The sequence below is a fragment of the Mesoplodon densirostris genome, chromosome 1 (assembly GCF_025265405.1).
Source record: "Mesoplodon densirostris isolate mMesDen1 chromosome 1, mMesDen1 primary haplotype, whole genome shotgun sequence".
NCBI classification, from domain to species: Eukaryota; Metazoa; Chordata; class Mammalia; order Artiodactyla; family Ziphiidae; genus Mesoplodon; species Mesoplodon densirostris.
Window position 1 is genome coordinate 153,686,579 of NC_082661.1, and position 25,626 is coordinate 153,712,204.

The 25,626-nt window shown below is 39.9% G+C and overlaps 1 protein-coding gene across 8 annotated transcripts in view; it reads right to left on the reverse strand.

Moving 5' to 3' along the window:
* The window catches only part of LIMCH1 (LIM and calponin homology domains 1), a 338,591-nt gene that overhangs the window by 77,923 nt on the left and 235,042 nt on the right, over window positions 1-25,626 (reverse strand). For 6 of the 8 annotated variants that reach the window (XM_060091495.1, XM_060091470.1, XM_060091475.1 and 3 more), the window contains exons 1-3: window positions 13,940-13,963; window positions 13,373-13,568; window positions 7,174-7,426 (exon numbers count right to left, since the gene is read on the reverse strand). In XM_060091495.1, the coding sequence (XP_059947478.1) occupies window positions 7,174-7,426; window positions 13,373-13,568; window positions 13,940-13,963 (473 nt within the window). Of the gene's footprint in view, window positions 1-5,841; window positions 6,109-7,173; window positions 7,427-13,372; window positions 13,569-13,939; window positions 13,964-20,484; window positions 20,596-22,584; window positions 22,616-25,626 lie in introns of those variants that run through there. The other 2 variants (XM_060091444.1, XM_060091435.1) reach the window with 2 other exon arrangements.

Sequence of the window (25,626 nt, forward strand, 5' to 3'; positions counted from 1 at the left end):
ACTGCTGGTTACAGACAGCAATGTTCAGCCAGGATTAATGACAGTAGAATGCTAACTAATCATACCTTACAGTGCTTGCACAGCACTTTACAGTTTACAGAGCCCTTTCAAATGCATTATCTCATCTCAGCTGATCTGACTCCAATTCCAGTAAAGGAGCAGATCCTGAGCTTAAAGCTTTCAAGTCCAAAAGCAACACTCCTTCCATTTTTTGACCAGCGTCCTGGGTTTCAATTTTCCCCAACTCAGGCAGAATACTATGGAATAAAACATATGCATTTATGCAAATAGCCATGCCAGTTTGTGATGCCAATTTGAGAAGGGAGAATCTCGTGCATTATGCATCATGTGAGTCCAGCCAGGCTACAAATTCCCCAGGGTGTTTCTTTTCAGGCTAAATGCCCAGGGTAGCAGGACTCATTTCAAGTGATCTCAATTTAGATATGTGGACTTAAAAAAGGGGGGTGAAGAAAGCTTTCCATATCATTGGCCTCTTAAAGCCACTCCCTGCCCACTTGAAAAAACGATCATAATGACATTCTGCTAATTGCTTGAATCCTGTAAATTCAGAGCTTCCAGGCAGACTTAGAGAGAGCAAAAATTTAATGACATAAATTCTGGGCCGGCACTGTTGGCTATGAAGTAATAAATAATGTGTATAAGGCAGATATGTAGGATTGTGTTCGCAGGTGTCTAGTTAGCAGAATATTTAAATGACTTTTTATAATGAGCCCTTCTTTTCTGAAGGTCAGTCTATTGTAAAGCTTCAGTATATTCTACTTTGTTTTTCAATAATTATAATAGCTCTGAAGAGCTAGTATATTCCAGATACGCTAACTTTTATGACAACCCTGCAAGATCAGTATTATCATGCCCACTGAGGTTTCCAGTTCCAGGCATCTGAATGTAGGTAAAGTAAGTAAATTTAAGTGGCAGACCCTGGCTGTCTGGCTTGATATTCATGGGGCGGTCTGGCACTTTTATTTTGTCTGAGTCATTCACAGACGAGTTAGTTGCCTTGGGAAGTAGGGGTTGCTCGGTGGACCCAGATCACTGCTTTACTAAGAAGGAATACAGGAACTTTCCTGATGGTCCAGTGGTTAAGAATTCGCCTTCCAATGCAGGGGACACGGGTTCGATCCCTGGTCGGGGAACTAAGATCCCATATGCCGCGGGGCAACTAAGCCTGAGCGCCGCAACTACTGAGCCCACGTGCTCTGGAGCCCACGTGCCACAACTAGAGAGAAGCCCGTACACCACAACGGAAGATCCTGTGTGCCACAACTGAGACCTGAAGCAGCCAAAAATAATTTTTTTTTAAAGAAGGAATACAGTCTAATGTGAAATGAGAAATGCCAAGCCTTGCCTTCAACCTGGCAACCCTGTCCTAAGACAAGTAAGGCTATCTTTGTAGGAGAGATTGTGGGTCCTAAGCAGGTGAGGGGGAGGAAAAGCTCTTGTCTCAAACTTTCAAAGGCTTATATATTTCAAAGTGAATGAGATAATGATTTAAACTAAGGAAGAGCTGGCATTTTCTTTCACCCCCTTTTACTTGGCAACACACAAGCAACCAGCTCAGATTGGCAGTCAGTTTGTTCTATTGAAAGAAACTGGGCTCTCCAGAAAAGCCTGTTTGGCCTCCTGGGAATGTCACGGGCAACACCAGGGACCTCCCTGTTCACACAGTGTCCCAATAGGGCAGCTACATCCAGAGTCACAAAGGTTCATGCAAGTTATGTGTCTGCCTGGTCCTTGATCCCCAAGAATCTGTACAGCAAGAAGCAGTGAAACAGGCATCTGGTAAGGAGGGATGGAGAGAAAACGTTCCTGGCACTTAGCTGCATCTGCTCTTCCTCTAAAGATTTCTAAAACGACTTGTTCCTTGGAGGGTTTCCCCCCCTCTGTAATTAATTACTATGTGCTTGAGAAGATCCACAGACTAGCAGAAAAGACTGAGTGCTGAAACATATGAAAACAATTAGAAAAGAAGTCCAATCACGTGAAACCTATAATTCAGTTCAAAAAAAAAAAAAAGTTTACTTCTCCAATGGGAAACACCAAGTCAGAGAACTCAAATCTCCATGGCATTTTAATTCAGGGGAAGTGAATCTTGATTCTTATTTTATCCTCTTAAATGCAGAAATCTTGGCTTCTTTAGCAGAGTCTCATATTTAGGTGGGTAATTAGGCTAACTTAATCATAAACTATAAGAGAAGGAAAAGTAGTTTATGTACTGCTGACTTCAGTGGCAACTCTAATAAATATCAACTCCACATATTTAATAAGAAAGACCTACTTTTTCTGTCCCTTGGTGCTAAGATACCTCCTAATATAGTCTTTGACAGGAAGCTTGGGACTTCTAGGCTTCTAAACTCATGTGAAAATGGACTAACATGCACTTTTGCTCCTTTTTATATATTAAAAATAATTTAAGGAGGTGTTTGAGAATACTTGGGAAACAACAGCCAAAAAACAAAAAACAAAAAACCAATCTGTAGAAGTACAGCCTTACTCTTGTCTACATGCCTCCTTCCTTGCCTATGCCTCATCCTCTACCCATCTCTGCAAACACAGACTTTCCCAGCTAAAAAAAATGGGCTGCAAGAAATATCTGGGGCCTCTTGTTGGGTTCCAAGATGTGGTGGCCAGAATTCATCTGGATTGCAAAGATAGGAGACTGAGGTTACAGTGCCTTAACAGATATCAGCATATTTAAATGTTTTATATTCTTATTTTCCAGACACCAAGAATCCTTTTCTTCTTCATGATATGCATTTCATTCCAGTTAAGCTACTTTCTGCCACATTAAAAGCAGGATCCCAAATGTGGATAAACTTAGAATGACTGTCAACTCTGCTGTGGGTTGCAAAAAGTAGGTGACAAAGACACAGAGAGGCCAGGCTAGTGGCCTGATATGTATAAAACTTTTATGAGAGAGCTAGCAGCTGAAAAATCTATCAACAAATGAATTCTGGGTGTTTGGAGCAGCTGTGTTGTGTTGCTATTGGGAACATTCTCCGGGAATATGCATGATTTTCCTGAACTCCGTTTTAAATGCTAAGTCAGTAGCTCTAAGGTGTGACATTAACTGACATTTGCAGATATTAACTGACCTGCGAATTTCTGCTTAATAGAGCTAACTTGGATAAAATATGTAAAAATTAAGGCAGATAACAGGAACATGGACAGGAGCAAAAATTACCACAAAAATATACTACTCATCAATTAGAATTACATTTGTAAACTAACCGTGATTCTAGGTTTGTACACAGAATGGGAGCTGTCATAAAAGATTGTACTGTTTTATCAGAAAATAAACCTCCCAGTTACTGAAGAGGCACAGTATACTCGTGGAATCCCCAGCCTTTGCCCACTCTTTTCTTTTCTCTACGTCATCATGATTCCTGGGTGTGCTGAGTTCTCTTAAAGTATCTGCCCATTTGTCTCCCCTTGCTCTTTTGGATACTCTAAAGATGATATGGAGTTTCCTTAAAAAAATTAAAAACAGAACTAGCGTGTGATCCAGCAATCCCACTTCTGGGTATATATCCAAAAGAAATGAAACCAGGATCTCAAAGCGATCTTAGCACTCCCATCTCATTGCATCATTATTCAAAAGAGCCAAGATGTAGAAACAACCTAAATGTCTATCAAGGGATGAATGGATAAGGGTAATGTTGTATATACATACAAAGGAATATTATTCAGCCTTATAAAAGAAGTAAATTCTGTAATATGGGACAACATGGATTAATCTTGAGGACATTAAGCTAAGTGAAATAAGCCAGTCACAGAAAGAAAAATACTGCATGATTCCCCTTATATGAAGTAGCTAAAGTAGTGAGATACGTAGAATCAAAGAGTGGCATGGTGGCTGCCAGGGGCTGAGGGAGGATGAAACAGGGATTGCTGATCAACAGACATAAAGTTTCAGTTAAGCAGGATGAATAAATTCTAGAGATTTGGTGTATGATATTGTATCTGTAGTTAACAACACTGTATTGTACAGTTAAAGGTTTGTTCAGAGTGTAGATCTCATGCCACGTGTTCTTACCACAATACAATATTTTTTTTAAAAAGGAACAAATAAATGGCAAAGGATATGAGGGAATTTATAGAAGAAGAAACCCAAGTAGCCAATAAACATGGTATAATAGCAGCATTAGTAATCGTGGAAAAATCAATTTTTTTAAATGAGATTTAAAAAATCAAGCAGATTGGCAATTTTTGAAGATAACAAGAAAAAAACATCATAAAGATGATATTGTCTTCAGTAAATTTTAGTTAAAGACTTCACAGATGTGCTTAAAAAATGAAGGTATGTGTGTCAAGGGTATTAAGATTAAAGATTTTTTATAAATTCATACTCTTATCTGTATCACCTATTACCTATTTCCACTGTGCCCTAGACTTGAAGACAGAAGCAGGAAAAATCTGAAAAACGGTAAGGGGATATATTTCATTTTTGTATTCTCAGCATCTAGCCTGGTCTTCGATATAGGTAGAAACTCAAATGATGTTGAAAAAGCATGTGTCTCACAAGGTCTCTGAACCAAAATTTAAAGAATATCTGGATTTATTTCTCTTTTTAAGATTCTGTGATATTACCCTTCATTATTTCAGAAACCCAGAGAGTTGCTTGTAACATTAGCACAGTTTTATGTTAGAGTTTTCTAGAAGCACATACATGTTTAGGACAGACAAGCCTGTCTGTGGGATACCACAGACAGAAAGAATTACATCCTTGATGTTGTATCAGTACAAAGCTACTCTAGGATTAAATCCATATAAGTCAGTACTGGAACTTTCACTGAAGACCTAGACCACAGCAATAATCACACATGGAGTTGTATGGAGGAGTGGAAGACATTCCATTAAATGTGTGTGAGGCAGCTGTGGTACTACGGTCAGAACATCTGAATCTGGCCACCAGGTCAGTGGTAACCAGCTTTGAGACGGTCAAGTAACTTACTTTCACTGATCCTCAGTTTACTCTGCTTGAAAATGGGCGTATCACCTACCTTTTAGGATTAAATGGAACAGCAAGTGGCAAAGGAATTTCAATTGTCAAACTGTTATGAATTTCAATTTGTCAAATAAATTTTGGTCTCACTATTATTTGTTAGTATCTTTGTGGCTATTATATGAGAAAAATTAATCAGCTTCCCCAAACACTACACAAAACTGTAGAACTATAGTTCTCTGTGACCTCAGTTGCTAAAGGTCTCTATCTCACATGTAATATGAGGCCACCAGGACTGTATACTAGTGCCTTTGTTACAATTAAGAGAAGTAATTACTCCATTCTTTGTTTTTGAATCAACGAGCTTTAGAAAATGAGTCAAATAAACCTAATCTTACTTACTACTCCCTTGGGACAAAGAAAGTAAGTGGATTTTTGTCAGCCAGCCACTCTTTCTAAAGAGAGTGTTCCCCGTTCCAAAGAACTATTTTCTAGTGATGTGTAAAGTAAGATAAGAGCCATTTAGGGGTAGTGTGAAAATTAACAAGCCATAAACAATTGAAAAATAAGATGTTATTGCTAGATAAATCCTGCAGCCCACAAACGACTGACCACACATACTTGACCAGGACAAGGTCTACTCAAGCAGCACAAAGCTCCCTCTTCACCTCCATTTAAAATAACCAAAAACTCAGCAGAGACGGGCCTGAAGACAAAGACTATTAGCTATTTCTATTTGCTGCAAGTAGGAAATAATGATGCAACGGATAAAGCAGGAAGTGGAAAAACAAGATGGAAACTCCATCACACCAGACAGATTCCAAACCTCCAGGCATGCACAAAGCCAGCCAGGCCTGTCCTTGGCCCGCAAAGCTAACCTGGCAAAGCGCTGTGCTGCTGGCATGACCTTGATTCCAGCTTGCTCTAGCCTTCGGCGCTTTTGGATTTCAGCAGCATCTTCCTCTTCAGACTTGGGAGCTGGTGCCACCACAGCCCCCTCTGGAGGAGGCTGCTCCTTCCCACTGCTGGTGGGTAATTCTAACCCACCACCAGGAGGCTTCCCACCAGGGTCCATTCGGCTGACGGGGTCCTCTTCACAAGGAGACCCCACTTCACTTCCCTCTTCCTCTATTGTTTCAGGATAGCTAGTGAGTTGGACAACAAAATTGACCAAACTAACAGACTAGGCTGGGGAGCAGATCCCATGTCATCTCCTGGTCATTCTGATATTACTTCCACTTAAAAAAAAATCATAGCATGCAATATGATCCCGGTAATGAGAAAAAAATTAAATGCAGCCATTTTTAAATTAATACAATGCATCATAATCTCGGCATTGATTAAGAGCTCTTTCAGAATTGATATTGAAAGGCAAAAACCTTTTGTTCTAGAAAGGTAAAATTCATGTTTTGTCCAATAATTAAAACTTTTAATGTTTATTCAATGGGAAATCATAGATAATAAAGATGGACTATAAGGAATAACCATGCAATGATAAGGGTGGTTTTGCTGAAAGGGGTTAGACGAGACTGTAAGTTTCTTTTATTGGACTATACGGCTCTTGAAGGCAGGGACTCTATCTTGGCTACCACCGGGTCCCCAAAGCCTAAAATAGAGTACCTAGCATGTAGTAGAAGCTCACTAGATGCATACTTGCTGAATAAATGAATGAATAAATACAAAAACATAATCAGAGATTAGGGGAAAGACTGCTTGTTTCTCTCAAGAGATGAGAAGTCCAATGTTTCTTCCATTTCATTATGACTGTTTCTACATGTTACTCAAGCATGTTCATGCATCCCTTCAATAACGCTTGAGCTCATATCTAGATAAACTTACATCTAGATAAAAGGTCTTACTGCACCTCATCTAACAGGAGTGGGAGTCAGACAGTCTCCACAGAAGGCCATGGATGACAGATGTTGTCAATGTCCTGTCGATAGAGCTAGTTTCAAACATCTGCTCATTAAAATCTGCTCATTAGACCAGTATTGGTTGAAAACCTACTGTGTGCCAGGCACACCTAGAACAGGTGCCTTCACGAAGCTTATATTCTATCATGACAATCCCTCTCTGAAGATCTGTCCTGCCCACCTCCATCTGTAATCTGACATCAAAGTTCTAAAATGGCTCTTTGAGCTCATTCTTGTCCTGGGGCCATAATTCCTGTACCACAAGCCAGGATGGGAGCAGCGCAGTCCAGGTCTTACCTGAAGGGCCTCTCCCCACCCAGTGGGGAGGTGGCAGTACTCCAGCTCTTCCGATATTCCTCTCGCTCTGCTTTCTTCTTTCTCAGAGGTGCAGGGACGTAGGCTGTCTGGTTGCTTTTGTTGGGGAGGTACTGGTTAAAAGGCACTGCTGATTTTGGCTCACCGTGGGAAGTCCGCCTCGCAGACATATCATCCTTCTTCACATCCGGCAGCTTCCGATGGGGCAAGTCGGATTCTGAGTCGCTTCCTCTCCCTGGGAAGAGAGGATGGGTGCTGAGAAAGTGTGCTGGGCTAGCAATAAAGTTCCCAATGGCAAGTATGCAGTATGGGGGATGTGGTTACATCTGTGGGTTCCGGGGAATACTTCCTTAAATTATTCACTTAACAAATCTAAAGTATCAGTCGAAATTAATCCACTCTGGGAAAAGCTCTCCATTCTAATCAGGAAAAAAAAAAGTCAAATTAAAAAAAAAAAGAAAGCTTAGCTGTATCTGAGAGTTACAATTAACAACACATTTGCAATAGAACTATACGCCTGCTCAGATTCTTCAACTCTCAAAAGAAGAAACATAAATTTACCAATGGAGTTTTTATTCAGCACCTGTTGTTGCATGTCTTACACTGTGCTAGATATTCTGACAAATAAGAATTATGGAGGATTTATAATCCTTTGTCTTTGAGGTACCTTTAACCAACTCATGAAACACCTGGAGAATATCAGTTATAATCAAGGAGCACAGACATATAAGAACTATAGGAATTCAGAAAAATGATCAGTATGGATTATACCAAGGGTTTGCCTTCCAGGAAATAGCTTGAGTTATAATAAGTGCATATTCCTCTACTACGGAGCCCTTCCTGGTACCCATAGCTGGAGGCAATCTTTGTTTCCTATGAACACTGTGGCCAGAAGATCTATTTCTCTTCTGACTCATTATGCTTTCTACCTTGTATTTTGAAAATAAGGACTTTATATCCTTCACACTGTACTTATCACAGTGTCTTTGCGCACAGTGGGTACCCTCAAATGATCAGATGAATCAATGAATTAGTTTGGCTTAAACAGTGCTTTACACAACACAAAGGAATTCAACGTTACCAACATCAGTCTTTTGTTGGTCAATAGCCCCCATAATTATATTGTATCCTTGTTTCCTGAGTCTCATCCCACCAGATTTCTAAGATCCATTAGAGTGAAATTGTCATGAAAACACACACTACTGTGACAGGCAGCCACCATTTGAATGCTGGTTGAAAACTCTTAATCCCTGAGACCATTATGAAAAGGTTCTTCAGCTCCACTGATAGCAAATAGAAATTGACCTCTTTACCCTCGTGAAAAGAACCTTAAACTAAGAGTCCAGCGATGTGGCAGCCTAGCAGAGTGGGTAGTGCAGGGGGTAAAGTCAGATCCACTTCATTTTGAGCTCTGGCACTCATTAGTTTTGTCATTTGTCACGTCACCACTCCAAACCTCAGTTTCCCAATCTATAAAGTGAGGATAATCATATCACCTACCTCATAGCGCTGCTGGGAGGATAAGATACATGTAAAACTCTTGGGTACAGTACTTGGCCCCGAGTAAGTGCTTAACAAACACTGACTACTCTTTATGCCATAATAGCTCCAGATCTGCCACTGATGACCTGTGGGCTCCTAGGCTTGCCTCTAACACACTTGCCTGTCCTTTTACTGTAAAAATAGGAATGAAATGACTTGCCCTGGAGATAAAATGATTTAATGGCTTTTAAAAAATGGTGAAAGCTAAAGCATTGACCATAAACAAGCTGTTCATTGCTGCAGATGAAATATTCAGTTTATGAATTATTCATGCCACTTGCTTTCAGCCTCCGTTCTGAAGTTTTGACCATTTCATTACTTGTTGGGTTTTGATTCATAACTTAGCTCCCTTCTCACCCTGTCTTTTATCAAGTCTATCTGTCTCAGTGTCATAATAAAATATTTAGAGCCCCCTGCGAATGCTTTATAACAAACACTAACACTACCTTAACTTGCTAAGCACTTGGATTTGTTTCCCTATTTGATATTATCTCCATTTTACAGTGGTGGAAACAGAGGCCCAGAGAGACCCAAAGAGCCCTTTCTCCATGGCTGGTAAGTAACAGCTCTAGACTCCAGTTTCTGTTCTCCAGATTCCAGCCCAAGAAAGACCCCTAGTTGCTGGAAGGGAGAGAAGCATAGCCCTGGGGAAAGGAAGGATCAGACTTTGATAAAAGGATGTCGTCATCATGATGTGCACTGTTGCAGTTTCCTAACTTTGGGCACAAGTAGAGAATAAACAGTTCCTTCCTCTGCAACACACTTCTCTTGGAAAAATGTCCTTTGCTTAAAGCATCCTGACTAGGGGAAGAACTGTATTTTGCTGAATAAATGAATGAAAGAAAATGCTTCTTCAATCAACTATGAAGGCTTAGTATGGATTAGAGTTGTCTCGGTTCCCCCCCTTCTAAAATCCTGTAATCTATGAAACTTATTTTGGTACAATATCTAAAAACATATTATCCATAATATACTGAGAGAGAGTCTCAAAATAGGTTGTTTAACACATAAACTGATAACCTTTTTTTTTTTCCCCAATTAGTCTTTGATGAATGTCTTCAACAGGCACTTCAAGAAAAGTTAATTTGGGCCTCCCTGGTGGCGCAGTGGTTGAGAGTCCGCCTGCCGATGCAGGGGATACGGGTTCGTGCCCCGGTCTGGGAGGATCCCATATGCCGCGGAGCGGCTGGGCCCGTGAGCCATGGCCGCTGGGCCTGCGCATCCGGAGCCTGTGCTCCGCAACGGGAGAGGCCACAACAGTGAGAGGCCCGCATACCGCAAAAAGAAAAAAAAAAAAAAAAAAAAAAGAAAAGTTAATTTGCAAATGCCCTGAGGCAGAGTGGCTCAGTTGAAAGAAGCGTAACCTTCTGGACCTAGAGACCAGGGTCTAATTTAAGCTCCATCATCTACTAGCTGTGTGACTGGGAAATTTAAGCCCTCTGTACCTCAGAATAAGGAGGTGATAATACAGCTCTTGTAGGTTGTCGTGAGGATTACAAGAGATGTAAAGCACCCAGATAGTGGCTGGTGAGGTAGACTTTCCATAAGTGTTAGAACTCCTCTTACCTCAGGCCAAGACTTCAAAAGATTTTGACTTGACTTCATCCTGAAGACATGAAAATGTACTAGGGTGGCATCTCCATCTATGCCCAACATTGCACGTGATGATGATGACATCCTTTTATCAAAGTCTGATCCTTCCTTTACGCCTGGGCTACATTTCTCTCCCTTCCAGCAACTAGGGTAGGGGTCTTTTTTTATGTATCTTTACCATACACACCGCCAACCCACTGCTTTTTCATCTCCTCCAACACTCTAATTTCTCTCATTCCTTATTTCTCTCCCTTAACTCATCTTTTCTATAAAAGATAAGAATATTTATTTAACAATATGCATTATGTTTATAAAATATGTTCTTAATTTTAAGAGCAGCTGAGTGGAAGGTTTTGTATTTCCTGTTCAGGGAAGCTTATTAGTGGCCTCAGAAGGCATGCCAGTGAGGGTGAGGGAGGAGCTGGGCACCTATTTATTAGCAAGACAGATTGGCTGAATTGACCCTGGAGATCCACAGCCTCCTTACCAGGTGGCTCTCGTGTCCAACCCATGGAATCATGGTGCCTATTACGAGTGTGGCTCTTGATCATCCCTACTGAATGGGTCAGTGGACCTCAGTAATAATAAAATGAAAACTCTCTCTATTGACCCAATATGTTGTTGGAGAATTTCATGGTAAGACTTTCCCTAATTGATTGTGAGTCCTAGGAAATAAGTTTTCAAGAATTAAAATGTTCTTCTAAATTTGGAAGTGTTTATTAGGACCAGCAATCTTCTTGATTATCATCACTTAAAAAATATACCATAAACTCTAATGAAATACAACATCTATTTGGATAAAATTATACCACATTTTTTTTAAGGCAGATAAAAAAGTGTTGTTTTTCTTTAAAACCTCATTAGGTCTTGATTAGTTTACAAGAACATAAGCCTGAAGGTATCGGGCTGACTGGTGAAATCTGTGTGTTAAGATGCTCTTTCATGGATGGTGTTTTGTGAAGCTCAATTTCATGTTTTTCTTTACATGGGAAAACTTTTATGAAAAGACTCTGGCTTATCGATCTTAACTGCTGCAAACGAAATTGTGCCTCAGCACATATTAGTACAATATTAGTAATTACCATCTCAAATCCCTTCAAGATGTGGCTCATTATAAACTCTGAACCCCTCGAGGCTGGTGACAGAATAAATAAGGGATCTGCATTATCAGTTATTAAAAACTAGGATGAGACAATAATAATTTTTTAAAACAATCAAAATAATATGGATGAAATAGTTTGGTTAAAATATGTTTCACAAAAGTAAATCTCCCTTTCAGTTATGTTAAAGCTCAATTAGATCATGCAGTTGGTATTGTAACTTCTAATACTGTGGGTGGGACTTAAGATGTCATGTAAATTTTTAGAAATGTTTTTCAAGCAGTTCACAATGCACCATGGAATTCTTTAGGAGTCACATACGATGTGGCCCTGAGGCTAATCTATTTGTTGGAAAGTTTAAGTACTAAACAAAAGCGTTAGTTCAGTCATGCTAGAATTTGAAAAATCTATTAGGCAAACAGAAAGACGTGTGGGTAAATTAAGCTTTAGGGTATAAGTTTTGGACTCACGCTTCTTGAGGCTAACATCGTTACACGACTTACAGCGACTTAGGGCACTTAAAAACAATGTTAGGGGACTTCCCTGGTGGAGCAGTGGTTAAGAATCCGCCTGCCAATGCAGGGGACACAGGTTCGAGCCCTGGCCCGGGAAGATCCCACATGCCGTGGAGCAACTAAGCCCATGCGCCACAACTACTGAGCCCGTGTGACACAACTACTGAAGCCCATGCACCTAGAGCCCGTGCTCCGCAACAAGAGAAGCCACAGCAATGAGAAGCCCGCTCACCACAACTAGAGAAAGCCTGCACACAGCAACGAAGACCCAACGCAGCCAAAATAAATAAATAAATAACTTAAAAATAAAAAAAGACAATGTTAGGATGATTATTTAACCTCTCTAAGATTCATCTGTAAAATATGACTAAGGAATGTTTCACAGCCCTGTGAGAGGACTAAGTCAGATACTGAGTATCTTGTAATATGTACTGAGGGTTAAATGAGATACCAGGGGTCAAGTAATGAACTCAGGACCTGGGCATGTTAAATACCCAAGTATTTTGGTAACATAGAATTTTATAACTGAAAGGGATCTTTTAGCTATAAAAGATAATTTTCATCTCAGACAGAAGACTTAAAGTCTCTAGAAACATTAGCTTCAGTCAAGCAATACATGAAAAAGAAATAGACACAAAAAAATTCCCTACCAGCCTTAGTGTCTTTCTGCAAGTTTATACATGCAGAGCCAATCTATCTTCCCTTCCTAAAAGCACAAAGGTGCAAGACAAGTAAGGTAAACAGCTCTTGGAAAATATGTGTTAAATTTACATCAGGTTGCATGACCATACATTTTTGTAAAGAAAAATGATCATTCCTTTCAGGTGACATAAAATGCATGGGATTTAAATCAAACCCAGCCTCAGAAGAAACAGGCAGTCTGAGTTGTGTTCTATACATTAATGGCCATCTGCATCGCTCTAGTCAATGGTCAGGTATCAAAAGCATTGCCCAAACTGTGCCAATTACGGTTTCACAATCCCAACCTTCAGAGCTTTCATAAGTGTGTGCAGTGTGTTTCCAGTTTGCTGGAAGTTGATCTATTTTCACTTACACAGTGTGGTACTCACTCAAACATTTCCCTTCCTCGTACCTGGAGCACATAAACCTTCGGCACACTTTATGAGCTAATGGTCTGCACAGCGTCTTGGTTTACTGAGACCCAGGGAGGAATGATGTAACACATTTTCCAACAGAAGATACGCTCATTGAGGCAGTGTTCAAACCAGCTGCTGGCAAAGCCAACCAAAATTCTAAGGACTACGAAAAACAACATTAAGAGATTTTTTTCCCTACCAGTTTAGAGTTACCAGATTCCAGCAAGGTGGATATGGAGTCTACCTTCCTAGGGCCAATCTCTCGGCCGGTGACAAGGCAGCCCTTGTTAATGTTTGATTCTAAGATGTGCAGTTTATTAAGGCTCCAACCTACCATCACTGCTTCCCCTGAGGACTACATCTGGCGAAGGTGTCTGCCGGGAACGGGAGCCGAAGGAATCCAGGCTATCGAAGGAATCATCTCTGCCGTGTCGAGGGGGAGAGAGGGAGTCGCTGCGCTCAGAGTCCCAGCAGTCGATGTAGCCACTGTCTCGAATACTACGTTTAGGGCTCTCAACGTCATCAGTCTCCTGTTCAAGAAGAAAACGGAAGGATTACGGACATCACAGCAACAGACACAGAGGCTACAAATATCAGCAAAATCAGTCTCCAACGGTCTCCAAAAAATCCTGCATAGAGAATCAATCTGACAAGGCTACGGCAACCAGTTATCAAACTGATTATCATCTACACAACACTTCATTCTTTAACCCTTCCCTGCTGCAACTTTTTCAATCAGAAAATCACACATATTAAAAAAAAAAAAAAATCCCCAAGCATCTCGTACTCCACAATGTTGGGAAAAAAAAGTCCAAGGAACTGAGAATAAAAGATCATCAAGTTTGGATTCACAAGAATATAATGACAGATAAAAACAAAAATAAGAAACTAAAACCTTAACCTTGACCCATCTTTCGGGATCCATAACTGCATGTCTGTTCTGGGACCCAGCCCCTAGTTTAGCTGCACAACTGCTTCTGTTTATGCCATCTGGCTAATGCACACAGCATTTGTTTTTTGCAGCAGAATCAGTTCCGTAAAATCCTGGAGCAGCATGCTTCCATCTTCTGCTACCTTGAAGGGAAATTCCTGCTCTGAAAGGGAGCTGTCTTTCTGGGGCAAAAATTTTTTTAAAAAAGCAGTGAAAAATATGTGAAATGATTTTCCTGATGCCTCGGAAGAATCCAGGCATGCTCTCGCGCTCGGCCAGCTCTTGGCACTGGGGGAGCTGAGAGCACTTGTGGCTGACCCACATGTTCAGAGCAGTGAGAACAATGGCTGTCTTTGACCGCCTGGGATTATAAATTCTTTCCAGCGCAAGCAGCACATACTAAAACACTGAAACTCCAGCAGAAGAAAGGTCAGTCAAAGCCATCCTCACCCTCGAATTATAATAAAAGCCTTGTTCCCGCCAGTGTCTTAGCATTAATTACAAGAGTCCAAGCTGACGAAAACAGAAATAACTCCGGTCACTCAAAGATAAACCTCAGGGCTTCCCTGGTGGCGCAGTGGTTGAGAGTCCGCCTGCCGATGCAGGGGACACGGGTTCGTGCCCCGATCCCGGAAGATCCCACATGCCGCGGAGCGCCTGGGCCCGCGAGCCATGGCCGCGGAGCCTGTGTGTCCGGAGCCTGTGCTCCGCAACGGGAGAGGCCACAGCAGTGAGAGGCCCGCGTACAGCAAAAAAAAAAAAAAAAAAAAAAAGATAAACCTCAGTTTAATCTCTCCCAGACTGTTGCTTAAAGTCAGGGCTGTGAATGACATCCGCAAAGACTGGAAGGTCCCACTGCAGATTTCCTGGGATTCTCAGGCAGGTCGCCTCCCCATTCCCCATAGAAAAGAAAAAATAAATAAATATTCTCCGTGGTAGCAATTTTGGAAACTGTCTACACTGACTAATATGCTCGCCGGAGCCAAAGCCTTTTAGGAAGTGCCTTTGCCAGCTGCTTCTATCAATTATAACCAGATCCTCTGACACACTCCCCAGCAGGGGACCCTTTGGGGGGACGGAGCGGCTGTAATTCACAAGGCACGCACAGTGGTCTTGCATCAGGAGAAGGAGTGGGAAAAAGGGGAAGGGCAGGGTTGAGGGGGGTACCCTGCTGCAGCCACACCGAGGACCTGATTAGTGCCCCTGAAGAACAGGTTGTCAAACAGCCTGGGTGAGTACAGATGACATGACCCTCCCGAGGAAGGCAGAAATTCCAGTTATGGAAATTAAGGTATTTTAGTTTACTCGCAGGTCAAAATTAACCAGGACTTGTACAAAAGCCAGGCCTGACTAGCAGGAAAAAGAATTCATGACTAACTGAAAAGTATACATCTAAATTGGATATGGTTTTGCATTTAGTTTCTTTGGAAATGCAAGTAATTATCTTGGATTATTTATCCACTGAGAATAGGCTAAATGGCTAACGTTACTGAACACTCACTATGTGTCTGGGGCTATGCTTGATGCTTTCTCTATGCTCTATTCTTTAATCCTCACAACCTGCTCCCCAGTGATGGGGTTAGCATTGCCCCTATTTTATAGAGGAGAAAAGAATCAGAGAGGTTGAGTAAATTGACTCAGGTCACACAGTAATCAGCAAAGCTGTGATTCTAACACAAGACTCTGTCTTCAACTACCAAATGGTAAAACCTGACCTTTGATGAACTTTGGTATAGTTACAGCTGTCAACATCAGCATCACCTCTCCCAGCGGCTGGACACTTACTGCCTGCTTACTCAGTGGATGACACTAACCTGGATCATGTCCTTTCGCTAAACACTGTTTATGCCTAGATCACCAACCTATACATGCTGCAAAAGAGAGACAGTTTAGAGTAGGTTAAAAGCATGGTCTTGGAAGCTCAGCTGACAGTTTAAATCCTGGCTCCACCCTTTGTCAGCTGTCTGACCTTGGGCAAGTTATTTTACCTTGCCCAATTTCAGTTTTCTCATCTGTAAAATGGAGCTAATAATATTTATCTCATAGTATTGCTGGGAGGGTTAAATGTATTATTATATGGAAAGCATTCAGAAAAACACCTGACGCATAAGTGCTCGAAAAATGTTAGCTGTGTTATAATCACTACTATGTATTCATTTGGCAGGTAAATGTCAATATATAAATCATAGAAAATTTATAAATGCAGTTAAGGACATAATCTTATATACACACTGATACTCTTCTATCTCCTTCTCCATTTATATCCCATAACTAGATGCCTTGGGCCCAATTTCCCATCAGGGAGGGCAGACACTCAGGAAGTTGAGCCACTGGTAATATCTAGAAATGACACAATTTTACAAGCTGCTTGGCACAGAATTACAAAACTGGATTTTCAAGAAAATAATATCAGGCAAGTTTCCCCAGACACCCAGATGTCTCCCCCACCCTACCCTACAAACCACAGGAGAACAGAAAGGAAAAAGAGAAAGTTGACATGCTTCTTGGAGCTTCAGCTGCTTTCTCACAGCCAGTTATGGGAAAGAAAAACAAAAAGGCTGTTCTGTTCATGACTTTGTAGAAAGCCAAGAATTAAACCTTGGGTCAAGTGAGAGCTGGAAGCTGAATGGCAGGGTCGGCTTGACAAGTGAAAACCAGGCCACCTGTGGCCATCCTTGGCCAAGCTGGTCCCTTAGAAACCCCAGGGTGAAGCAAGAGGCTGGCTCTTTAGCCAGAAATAAAGATTTGGACATCCGCGGGATGAACAATTTTATTGGATTCCATCAAGTCACCCAAAGGCAAGCTTTGGGAGAGAGGTTAGAAGATATAAACCAACACAAAGGCTAGCACAGTCTAAGTGCCCTGTACTCGGGGTCTATTACGTCGTCTACGCTTTCCATCTAGATGCCCAGTAGTGGCATCCTGTCTTCTACAGAGAGCACTCCAGGGAAAGGGGATAAGACTCAAATCTGTCCATCGTGCTAATTGCTGGTTGTTCTAGTAAAAGTGTGTTAATGAATGGGGTGTGAATTACTAGCTTCCACAATATTTTTGGATTATTTTACTCATCTGTCCTCTTCTTATCCTCCTTTGTCAGAGATAATGAGAACCAGCTACAGTTGGTGACTGACTTCTGGTATCTGAGAAACTCCAGATGCCTCTGTTTTACCACTCACCGTTTTCTGCTTCCTTTGTGATTTATAAGGTGGCTAAATCCTATTCTGCAGTGTGTTAGGTTCTACTTTTCCAGCCTGATGAGCCATCTCCACTCACCATACTCTGGTTGGTGAAGCAATTCATTCCACAGATACTGACTGAACATCGTCTATGTGCCAAGCACTGTCTCAGTGCTGGGGACACAATGTTATGCAAATTCGATAAATTCCCTGTCCTCATGGGCCTTATGCTCTAGCAGGGAAGGCAAAAAAACAAACAGAAAAACCCTTAAATTGAATACAAAGTTGAATGGTAAGTATCATGAAAAAATAAAGCAGGTTAAGGGAAGAGAAGTTGATGATGGCTGCTGCTCTAGGCCAAGGTCTTGTACTTGTTTGCCCATCAAGCTCCCCCCTCTTTATCCCCTTGTTCTGATAGCACCCTCTGAGACAGTAGTGGCTTAGGCCCATCACGGTATACCCTGTCCCTGGTCACACTGACTGGTTCAGGGGTAGGACCCACACTGGACCAGAGTACACCCTAGGAATTTTAAAGCTGGGGCCAGGGAGAAGAATTCCTTGCCTTCTGGGCAAGAAGCTAGGAGCAGATAATCCCAGGGATGCTGTTGGCCATGGTCTCTGCTATGAGAGAGTGTTTGCCTACTGGAGGAGAGGATGAATTCAAGAAGAGACCGGAAGAGAACAGAGACAGAAAGAGAGAGGAAGAATCTAGAATGTTGACTTTCTAGTTGCAGGCCCTGAGGTCTCTAGGGCCACCCTCGTCCCTACAGTGCTCCCTTTAATCTCACTATTCTCGTAGTAATTCCCCTTGGTTCAGCTTAAGTGTCCCTTTCTTTGGGAAACTTTCTCTGACATATCCAGGCCCAGCGAAAGGCCGTTGTCATGATGCTTTCAGAGACCTTTTTTGTCTATAGCAATAGCAACCTATTACGAACATCTACTATATGTCCGATGCTTATGTTAAGGGTTTTACATGTGTTCCTTGCACTACAGAACTTAACAAGTTGTACCACAGTTAATCATTTTTATGCACATTTCTCCCACTAGAAAAAAATGAATATAAAAAAATTTCGGGCTAGCCTCCTTTGTGAAAGAAAAGCTTTTAATTTCAAATTTATTTCAGTCTGTATATGAGCAGAAGAGATTCCAGTTGTCTCTCAATATCTGTTTTCCATTTCTTCTCCAGTGAAAATACACACAGCTTTTAAATGAAATAAAATCTACTTTCCCCAAGTCTTTCCTTGCAGCTAGGTATGGATATGTGACCAAGTTCAAGTCAATAGGATGTGAGCAGAAGTGTAGTGCATGACTTCCCAGAAGTGTGTTTAAAGGAAGGCATAGGCCTTTCTTCTCCTCAGCCCTCCTTTCTCCTGGCTCAAAGGTGGACGTGAAGGCTAAAGCCTGTGCAGCCATCTTGGACCAGCAGGTGAGTGGCCATGAGTTGAGGACAGTAGAGTAAAAAGACAGAAGGAGCCTGAGCCCTTGATGGTCACGGGACCCTCACACTAGCCCTGGACTGCTCATGTCCAGACCTTATGTGAGTTTGATATAAAACTCTATCTTATTTAAGCCACTGGCAGAGTTGTCTGCATTTCCCAGTTAAACTCAATCTTAATTGATAAAATGAGATAGTATACACTTTAGATAAATCTAATATTTTCAGGCATTGGATAGACCTGTGAAATTCAGGTCAATTACTCTCTTTATATAGAGACATGGGAGCACCACAGCTGGCCATTTTTAGTTAAGTCACGCTTTGGCCAGTGATACTAACTACTCCCTCATGTCCTGTGATGTCATCTATATTCATTAAAAAAAGTAACAGCTGTTCACAACAACAGGTCATTTCAAGGCAGTTGTTAGTAACCAACTGTCTCACTAGAAAGAGAAGTTAGGAGAGCTGCAGAGAGCAATAGCTGCTCAGATTATAGAGAAGCTGGACTAGTGATAAGAAACATCAATAATGAGAAGAAATCAGATTCCAAGAGAAATCAGCAGGGAAACTATGAGGCAGTTAAATAGTTTAAAACAGATAATCCACCTATCATTATCCAAGTCCAAATTGAACATAAGACCAACAAACATTTAGATTTCACAAATCCATACTGAAACTTACCTTTGTATTTTCCCTAAGTATCCTTTATTGAGAGAGATGAAAGATTAAAGGACAAATAAGAGTTAAGACTAAGAAGCAAAGTGTTGTGTTTGATTGAGTGGTGTGTTTATTTTATTTTTCAAGGAATTTAGCTTTAAGGACTTTGTTTATATGTGTTATGACCAATATGAAAGCTTTGTCCATTTATACATATATGAGCCAGCCTGGTTCTAGCCAAATGCAAAGAATTATTAGAACTATTAGCTTTAAGGAAAACAGAATAAATCATTAGAAAGTTGGAGCAAATTCTTGCTTTCAGTATTAAAAGAAAATCCGTAAAATACAGAATGTCTCTCAACGAGGTCTCATTGGTGCATTTAATTTGCATGTTAGAGAAAAGAGGAAGAAGAAGGCCTTAATTATATATGCTGCACTATGGGTCTTATCCAAAACCCATGGATGCTACTGATTACAAATGAGCCTTACCTATTCACTAAGGCCTGTTGGGTGAGGCTGCTCCCGGGGAATACTGTATGCTAGTACTTTGGGTGAGTTAATGTACACTGCTGAATCCTAAAAAGGAACACATAGGCAGCCACACACAAAACACTGCACTGTTTCTTGGACAAATTCCTACCTTAGGTCAGTCTCTCCCATAATTAAATACACAAATAAAGCTTTGACTATTACTAAACATGTTTTCCAAATTTCCAGGTCATTCAAATGCAATGGTCATAAAATATGCATCTTTGAAGAGAATGCTTCTAATTTTTCAGAGCCCATCCAGAGTGGGTACCCAGGCAAGAACGTGGCTAATGTTACTTCACCCACACCAAGGCCCTGATGGGTAAGCAAAATAGCCTTTAGGGTGAAAGTGCAGAGCAAGTCTTCATTTTTGTATAATGCTGTACTGTTTAATTCAGGCATTATTCCCCCAAGAAAATAAGCACTGAGCTCTTTGGTATCTAAAGTCATATACTGGTGGATTGAACTTTCTCTTTTGGAATTAAAATTGGATAAAGCTCAGATCTCCCATTCTCAGAAGGGAATAAAAGTTCAGGTAGGCGTGGGTGTATGAGGCAAAGATGTCATTGGTAAGACAAGCGGTCATTTCCTTGAGTGCATGACATATTTGGTCTGTGCAATTTTACCACGTGAAACTGTAAAGATCTTAAAATCAAGCAAATGTGTTGCTTTCCCACCTTGTCTGAACATCATGGGATGAAGAAGAAAAGTCAAGTTACCTTTCTCATCTGAGCCAGCAAGCCTTCAAACTCCTTCAGGTTTAGCGTTGTTCCACTGTAAGATGCACAGCTATTTGCTGCTTTGCCCAGCCAGTAAATAGTCACTAGTACCTGGGAAAGAGAACCATACACAAAGAATACTTTTAAACTAAGGAATCAATAATGCTTCCCTAACAGGAAAGCAGGAGGAGAGAATGTGCAACATTAATTTACAAAAACCACCATCCATGAGGTATCCATTCTAGGTAAAATCACTTTAATAAGAACCCAATGTTGCAGCGGTCAACACAAACACGATTCAGTAGTTAAAATAAGACTCAGTTTTAGGAAGAATTTGGTTGGAGAATGTGATCTATAAGACAGCAAGAAGGAAAAATAAATCCTCCAAAATTATTTTCATGTCATGAAGGTTTCAAAACCAGGAAGCAAAATTTTTCAGAAACTCTGGAGTCTTTCCCCAGACCAGCAATGAAACAGGTTGTCAATCCCTTTTGAGAGAGGTGCTTTTAAAGGCCCATAATTTCTACTTGTGGGCACAGAGGTTCTGCTAAGACCACTGGCAAAAATTTTTCAAAGGAGTGATAAAGGTTAATTAGTGGTTTCCAGCACAAGATCAACAAAATATATCTAATTAAAGTCAGAAGACAGCAATGTAATGAAGAATGCAATCTGCAGAGACCTAGCTCTGGGGTACAGTTAGATTCCTATTAATCTGAGATGGGAAATTTTATCCTGGTCAAGACTACTGCCAATTAACAACCTTGGATGTTTAAGAATGTCTATGAATATTCACTGGTCTGAAGCTACAGTCTTAAGTTAATTTTGTTCTGTCTTTCCAAAGAAACTGTCCGCAAAAGCAAAGGCTCTTTACATTGACTTTTCCATAGAACCCAGCAGGGGTCAGCTGAAGATGAGCTCCTTAAAATTGAATTATTGGGATCTGAAGCCTATGGAAAAGCTAAGACTATTATTTTGTTTTCACATTTGGTCTTATTGCTTCAACTAGGCTGGGAAGTATTTATTGTACCTCCCTCTACTTGCTAGGCCAGAAAATGCTTTGGACAATGTGATATGTATACATGCTTCCAGATGGCAACAGGCCCAAGATATGGTCATGTGCATCATTGCTAGGATGTGATTTGGTTTTCTACCTCTGTGGGAAAATGTTACTTTAGGAATAATTCAAAACTTCCAGAAATTCTTTTTTAACTGATTGCTTACAAATAACTTTCCAGAGAACAGAAAATTGCGAATGTCAGGACATGAACTAGAGACATAAAATAACTAATGTGTGCTAAGAGTATGAGGCTCTCTTGAAAAGTGTAATAGGAAAATGGAAGATAGAACTGTGTTGTTTTAGATTATGGGGTTTCTGTTTAAAATTATATGATGAAAAATGTCAAATATCCCTGGTTTTCTAGAGGAAGAAAAAGAAGATAAGAATGAGAATGTCAGTCAAATATAATAGCACCCTGAAAATTTCTTTAAAAGGGGAGGGTCACAGCCAATTTTCATATTTTATATACAGAAGGTCATTTCTTACATTCTTTAATTTAAACTTAAAATAAAAGAGCACTAACATACTTGCCTTGGAAAATAAGATCTAACTCTAAAAAGTTGATTTTGGAAGGTACTAATAAAAACTCAAAAGATTAATAGGAAAAAAACCACAAAAGGTACAGGCCCACAACAGTCAACACTATTTATATTATGCTAATCTTTTCCCCAAAACAACTTGCCCAACTGCTTAATTTAATAATCCCATCTGTGCCTACCAATGGCAAGGAAGTAATGTTAGTGCTAAAACAAATCATTTTGTGTTTAAGAAACCAAATTACAAATGGAGTGCAAGCTTTCATTTATTTATTTCTGGACTAAGCCCTTATCTAATTAAAGAGACCACCCCTCCCTGCAAAATCTACCATTTTTATTTCTATCAGAGTCATTAATTATTCTATCAGAGGCACATATAATTGTTTTCTAAGAAAGATTCTTTCTAGCAAGGCATTCGAGAGGCATTGAACTTATGAGCTAAATTTTATACTTGAACCATCAAAGTTAGAAGGAAAAAAGTTTGGAAAGTGAAATTAAAACACTTACATTTTTCAGCTTCCTGCTATAATCAAGGCTCCTAGTTTGGAAAAAGGAAAAGAAAATATGATCAGTTTCTTCACTGTGATCTTCCCTTCAACACCTTTAAGACGTATTTGAAAGCTAACATATATAATGAAATCAGCAGAATATATTACTTTTAAGGTCTATGATTAGTGATTTCAGGTACTAAATAAAATTACTTAGAAAACAAAATACAGAAGGATAAGGTGGGATTAAAGTTCCATAGTGCACCATGGAAAGATGAATGCTTTGTAACATCTGGAAAATGAAGAATTCCATTTAAAACTACCACTGTTTATATCTGTATAATCAAAGCTTAACTGCAAAAGTAAAATTTTGCCTTGGTTATGTATCACTGTCAAATTGAAATCTGACTGCACTTCCAAAATCTTCTTTATACAAGTACTTTTAAAGAAGTTCTAAAACCTTACCTAATTAAAGAAACATGAAAATATATGTAAAAGAGGCAATGCTATTCTAATACTTGTTCTTTTCTGCTATGGACATAAATCAGTGCTGGGGAACTAGCCATAAGCAGGAAAATATGCATGCTATGTTCAAATATACACACATGCATTCTTAAATATACATAAATGTTTATTCTCCAACTATAAACAAAAAAAGCTACTTGGTGGTACTTTCTACATATTCATACAGTGAAATATATAAATTTCTCCCAAATTATTTCAAAGTTTCTTTAACATGTCAACAAATAAATACTAGGAAAATAAATGCTACATTTCTTTTTTCCACAGAACTTCAGTGGGGGGGAGTTGGGGAGGGAGAATGTAATTCTATTATATAAACTAGTCAAGAATTCCTCCAGATATTTAGATCCCAGTTACCTTATTGCTGCATACTCTGACTCAAAGTACATATTAATGAATAGATGCACAATTTTAAGTCAATTGAGACTTGAGGGACTAGAAAACAATGTAGTCTATAGTCTATACTAATCTAGTCTATACTAAGGAGATAAACCATCAACAGAGACTTAGACTGTAAGAAGCAGTGGTCCAATTTGGATTTGATTAAGAGCATGTTTTCATATTCCCCCCTATTAACAGAAAAAAAGATTTATCATTATCTGCTTAGATATTTGCTAGGATTTTAAAAAATTTAACAACAGTAACAACAGCAAAACCAGAAGAAAACAAAAATCTATAGAAGATTTGAAATTTTTGTGAAAAACAACTTAAGAACAGGGAACATAAGACTTTTTCTGCACTGCCAATGACTGTTTTTTGACTAAAATTGTGACCCAGTTCTAAAAAAAATCTTGCATGGCACACAGTAGGAGCTCACAAAATATTTGTTTGAATGACTTCCACATAACAACCAATTATGTGAAAATGCTCCCACATTTTTCAGAGACATCCTCGGGAGCAATCCAAAGGCTTTCCTCATTTTCATCCAATTGCTGCGATTCCCTGGAATGATACTTGCTGCATGCCCTTCTGGATTACGTTTTCATGTCCCATCAAGGTCGTCTGGCACCCATTACAGTAGAGTTCACGAAATTACACACAAAGTAATCATTTGCAGTTTTCCCTCTTTCTTTCTTTATAGTCTACTCAAGTTACTTCTCAAAAAAAATAAGAAGAAAAATTACCCACAATGAAAGCTAATCTAAAGAGTATTTTTCAAAAGACAATTTCAAAAAGCATCAAAATTTCCTCTCTGGGATCTACCCCTCTACCTATTGCTTCCACTATTAATTGGTGTCAGTAGGGGGTTCTCCATCTCTGCTAATGTTCGGCTCAACTTTCAGAGGGGAAAGCAGAAAAATATAGCAGTTCTACTTTCATCTTCCATAGCTATGAAATCTACATATGTTACAAATGTCCCCTGGACAGTGCCAAGTTAAACCAGCATCACTTACAGAAGAGTTGTGAAGCAGATAGCTCATTCCATGTCCCAATCTTCCCTAATACTAGAAAAGATTTTCTAAGTACCAGAAATGAATTTATGGCATAATTTTTAATATAAAGTTCTTTATGTGCTTCTAAATATTCATACAGTGAAATAAAAATGTTTTCTCCATAATTATGCCAAATTCAACAACCTACAACACTTGTGGACCACCTCTCCCACCACACTCGTCCTTGCTCATTACCCTTCTACCACACTGGCTGGCCACTCTTCTTTCTCTTTCTAGACATCAAGTTTGTTTCTCTTCACAGCCTTTCTACCTGATTCCTCTGCCCTGAATACCCTATAGATCTTAGCGTGTCTGGCTCTTGTTTCCCATTCATGTCTCAGCCCTCAGCTGAAATGCCATGTCTTTAGAGAGACCATTATTGACCACCTTTCTCTTTTATTTCCCCCCTGTTTGACTGAGATATAATTGATATAAAACGTTATATAAGTTTAAGGTATGCAACACAGTGATTTGATATATGTATATATTGCCATGGTCACTATTTTTTACACCATCTATTTTATTATTATTTTATTTTCTTCTCAGCACTTATCACTCCCTGCAATTTTAAAAAATGTACTTATTTACTTCCCATTTCTTGACACAGGGTATAAATTCCCTGTGAACAGGGGGCCTGTTCTCTAGTGACTGGAAAGTATCAGACACATAGTAGCTGCTCAGTAAATCTTTGTTGAATTAATGAAAAATGACAGTCATAGGGGAAGGTGATGGGCAAGTATTGCTTAACGAAAATAATAATCTCAAGTGAAGGAAAAACTTAAAAGGGAAGAAAATGAGGAGAAGAAATGCAAAAATGGGAGACAGATGGAAAGGTGTGATAAAGAAGGGAAGGGAAGCATAGGGAAGAGAAGGAGACAGAGAAAAGAAGCAGAAAGAAAGAGAAAAAGAACAGAGAAAAGAAGAGGAGAAGGGGAAGACTGTCCAGTAATTGAGAAGTGACTGTGTGCCACTGGTCTAAGTGACTTTTTTTCCTTTAGGTTGCTTTCTGTGCCTTTGAACTAAAGTTGCCTTCTTTAGAAGTTGGTTGAACCATCTTCCCAGATCTGCACTGAGAAAGCTTTAGCTAGAATCATACCTGAAAGAAC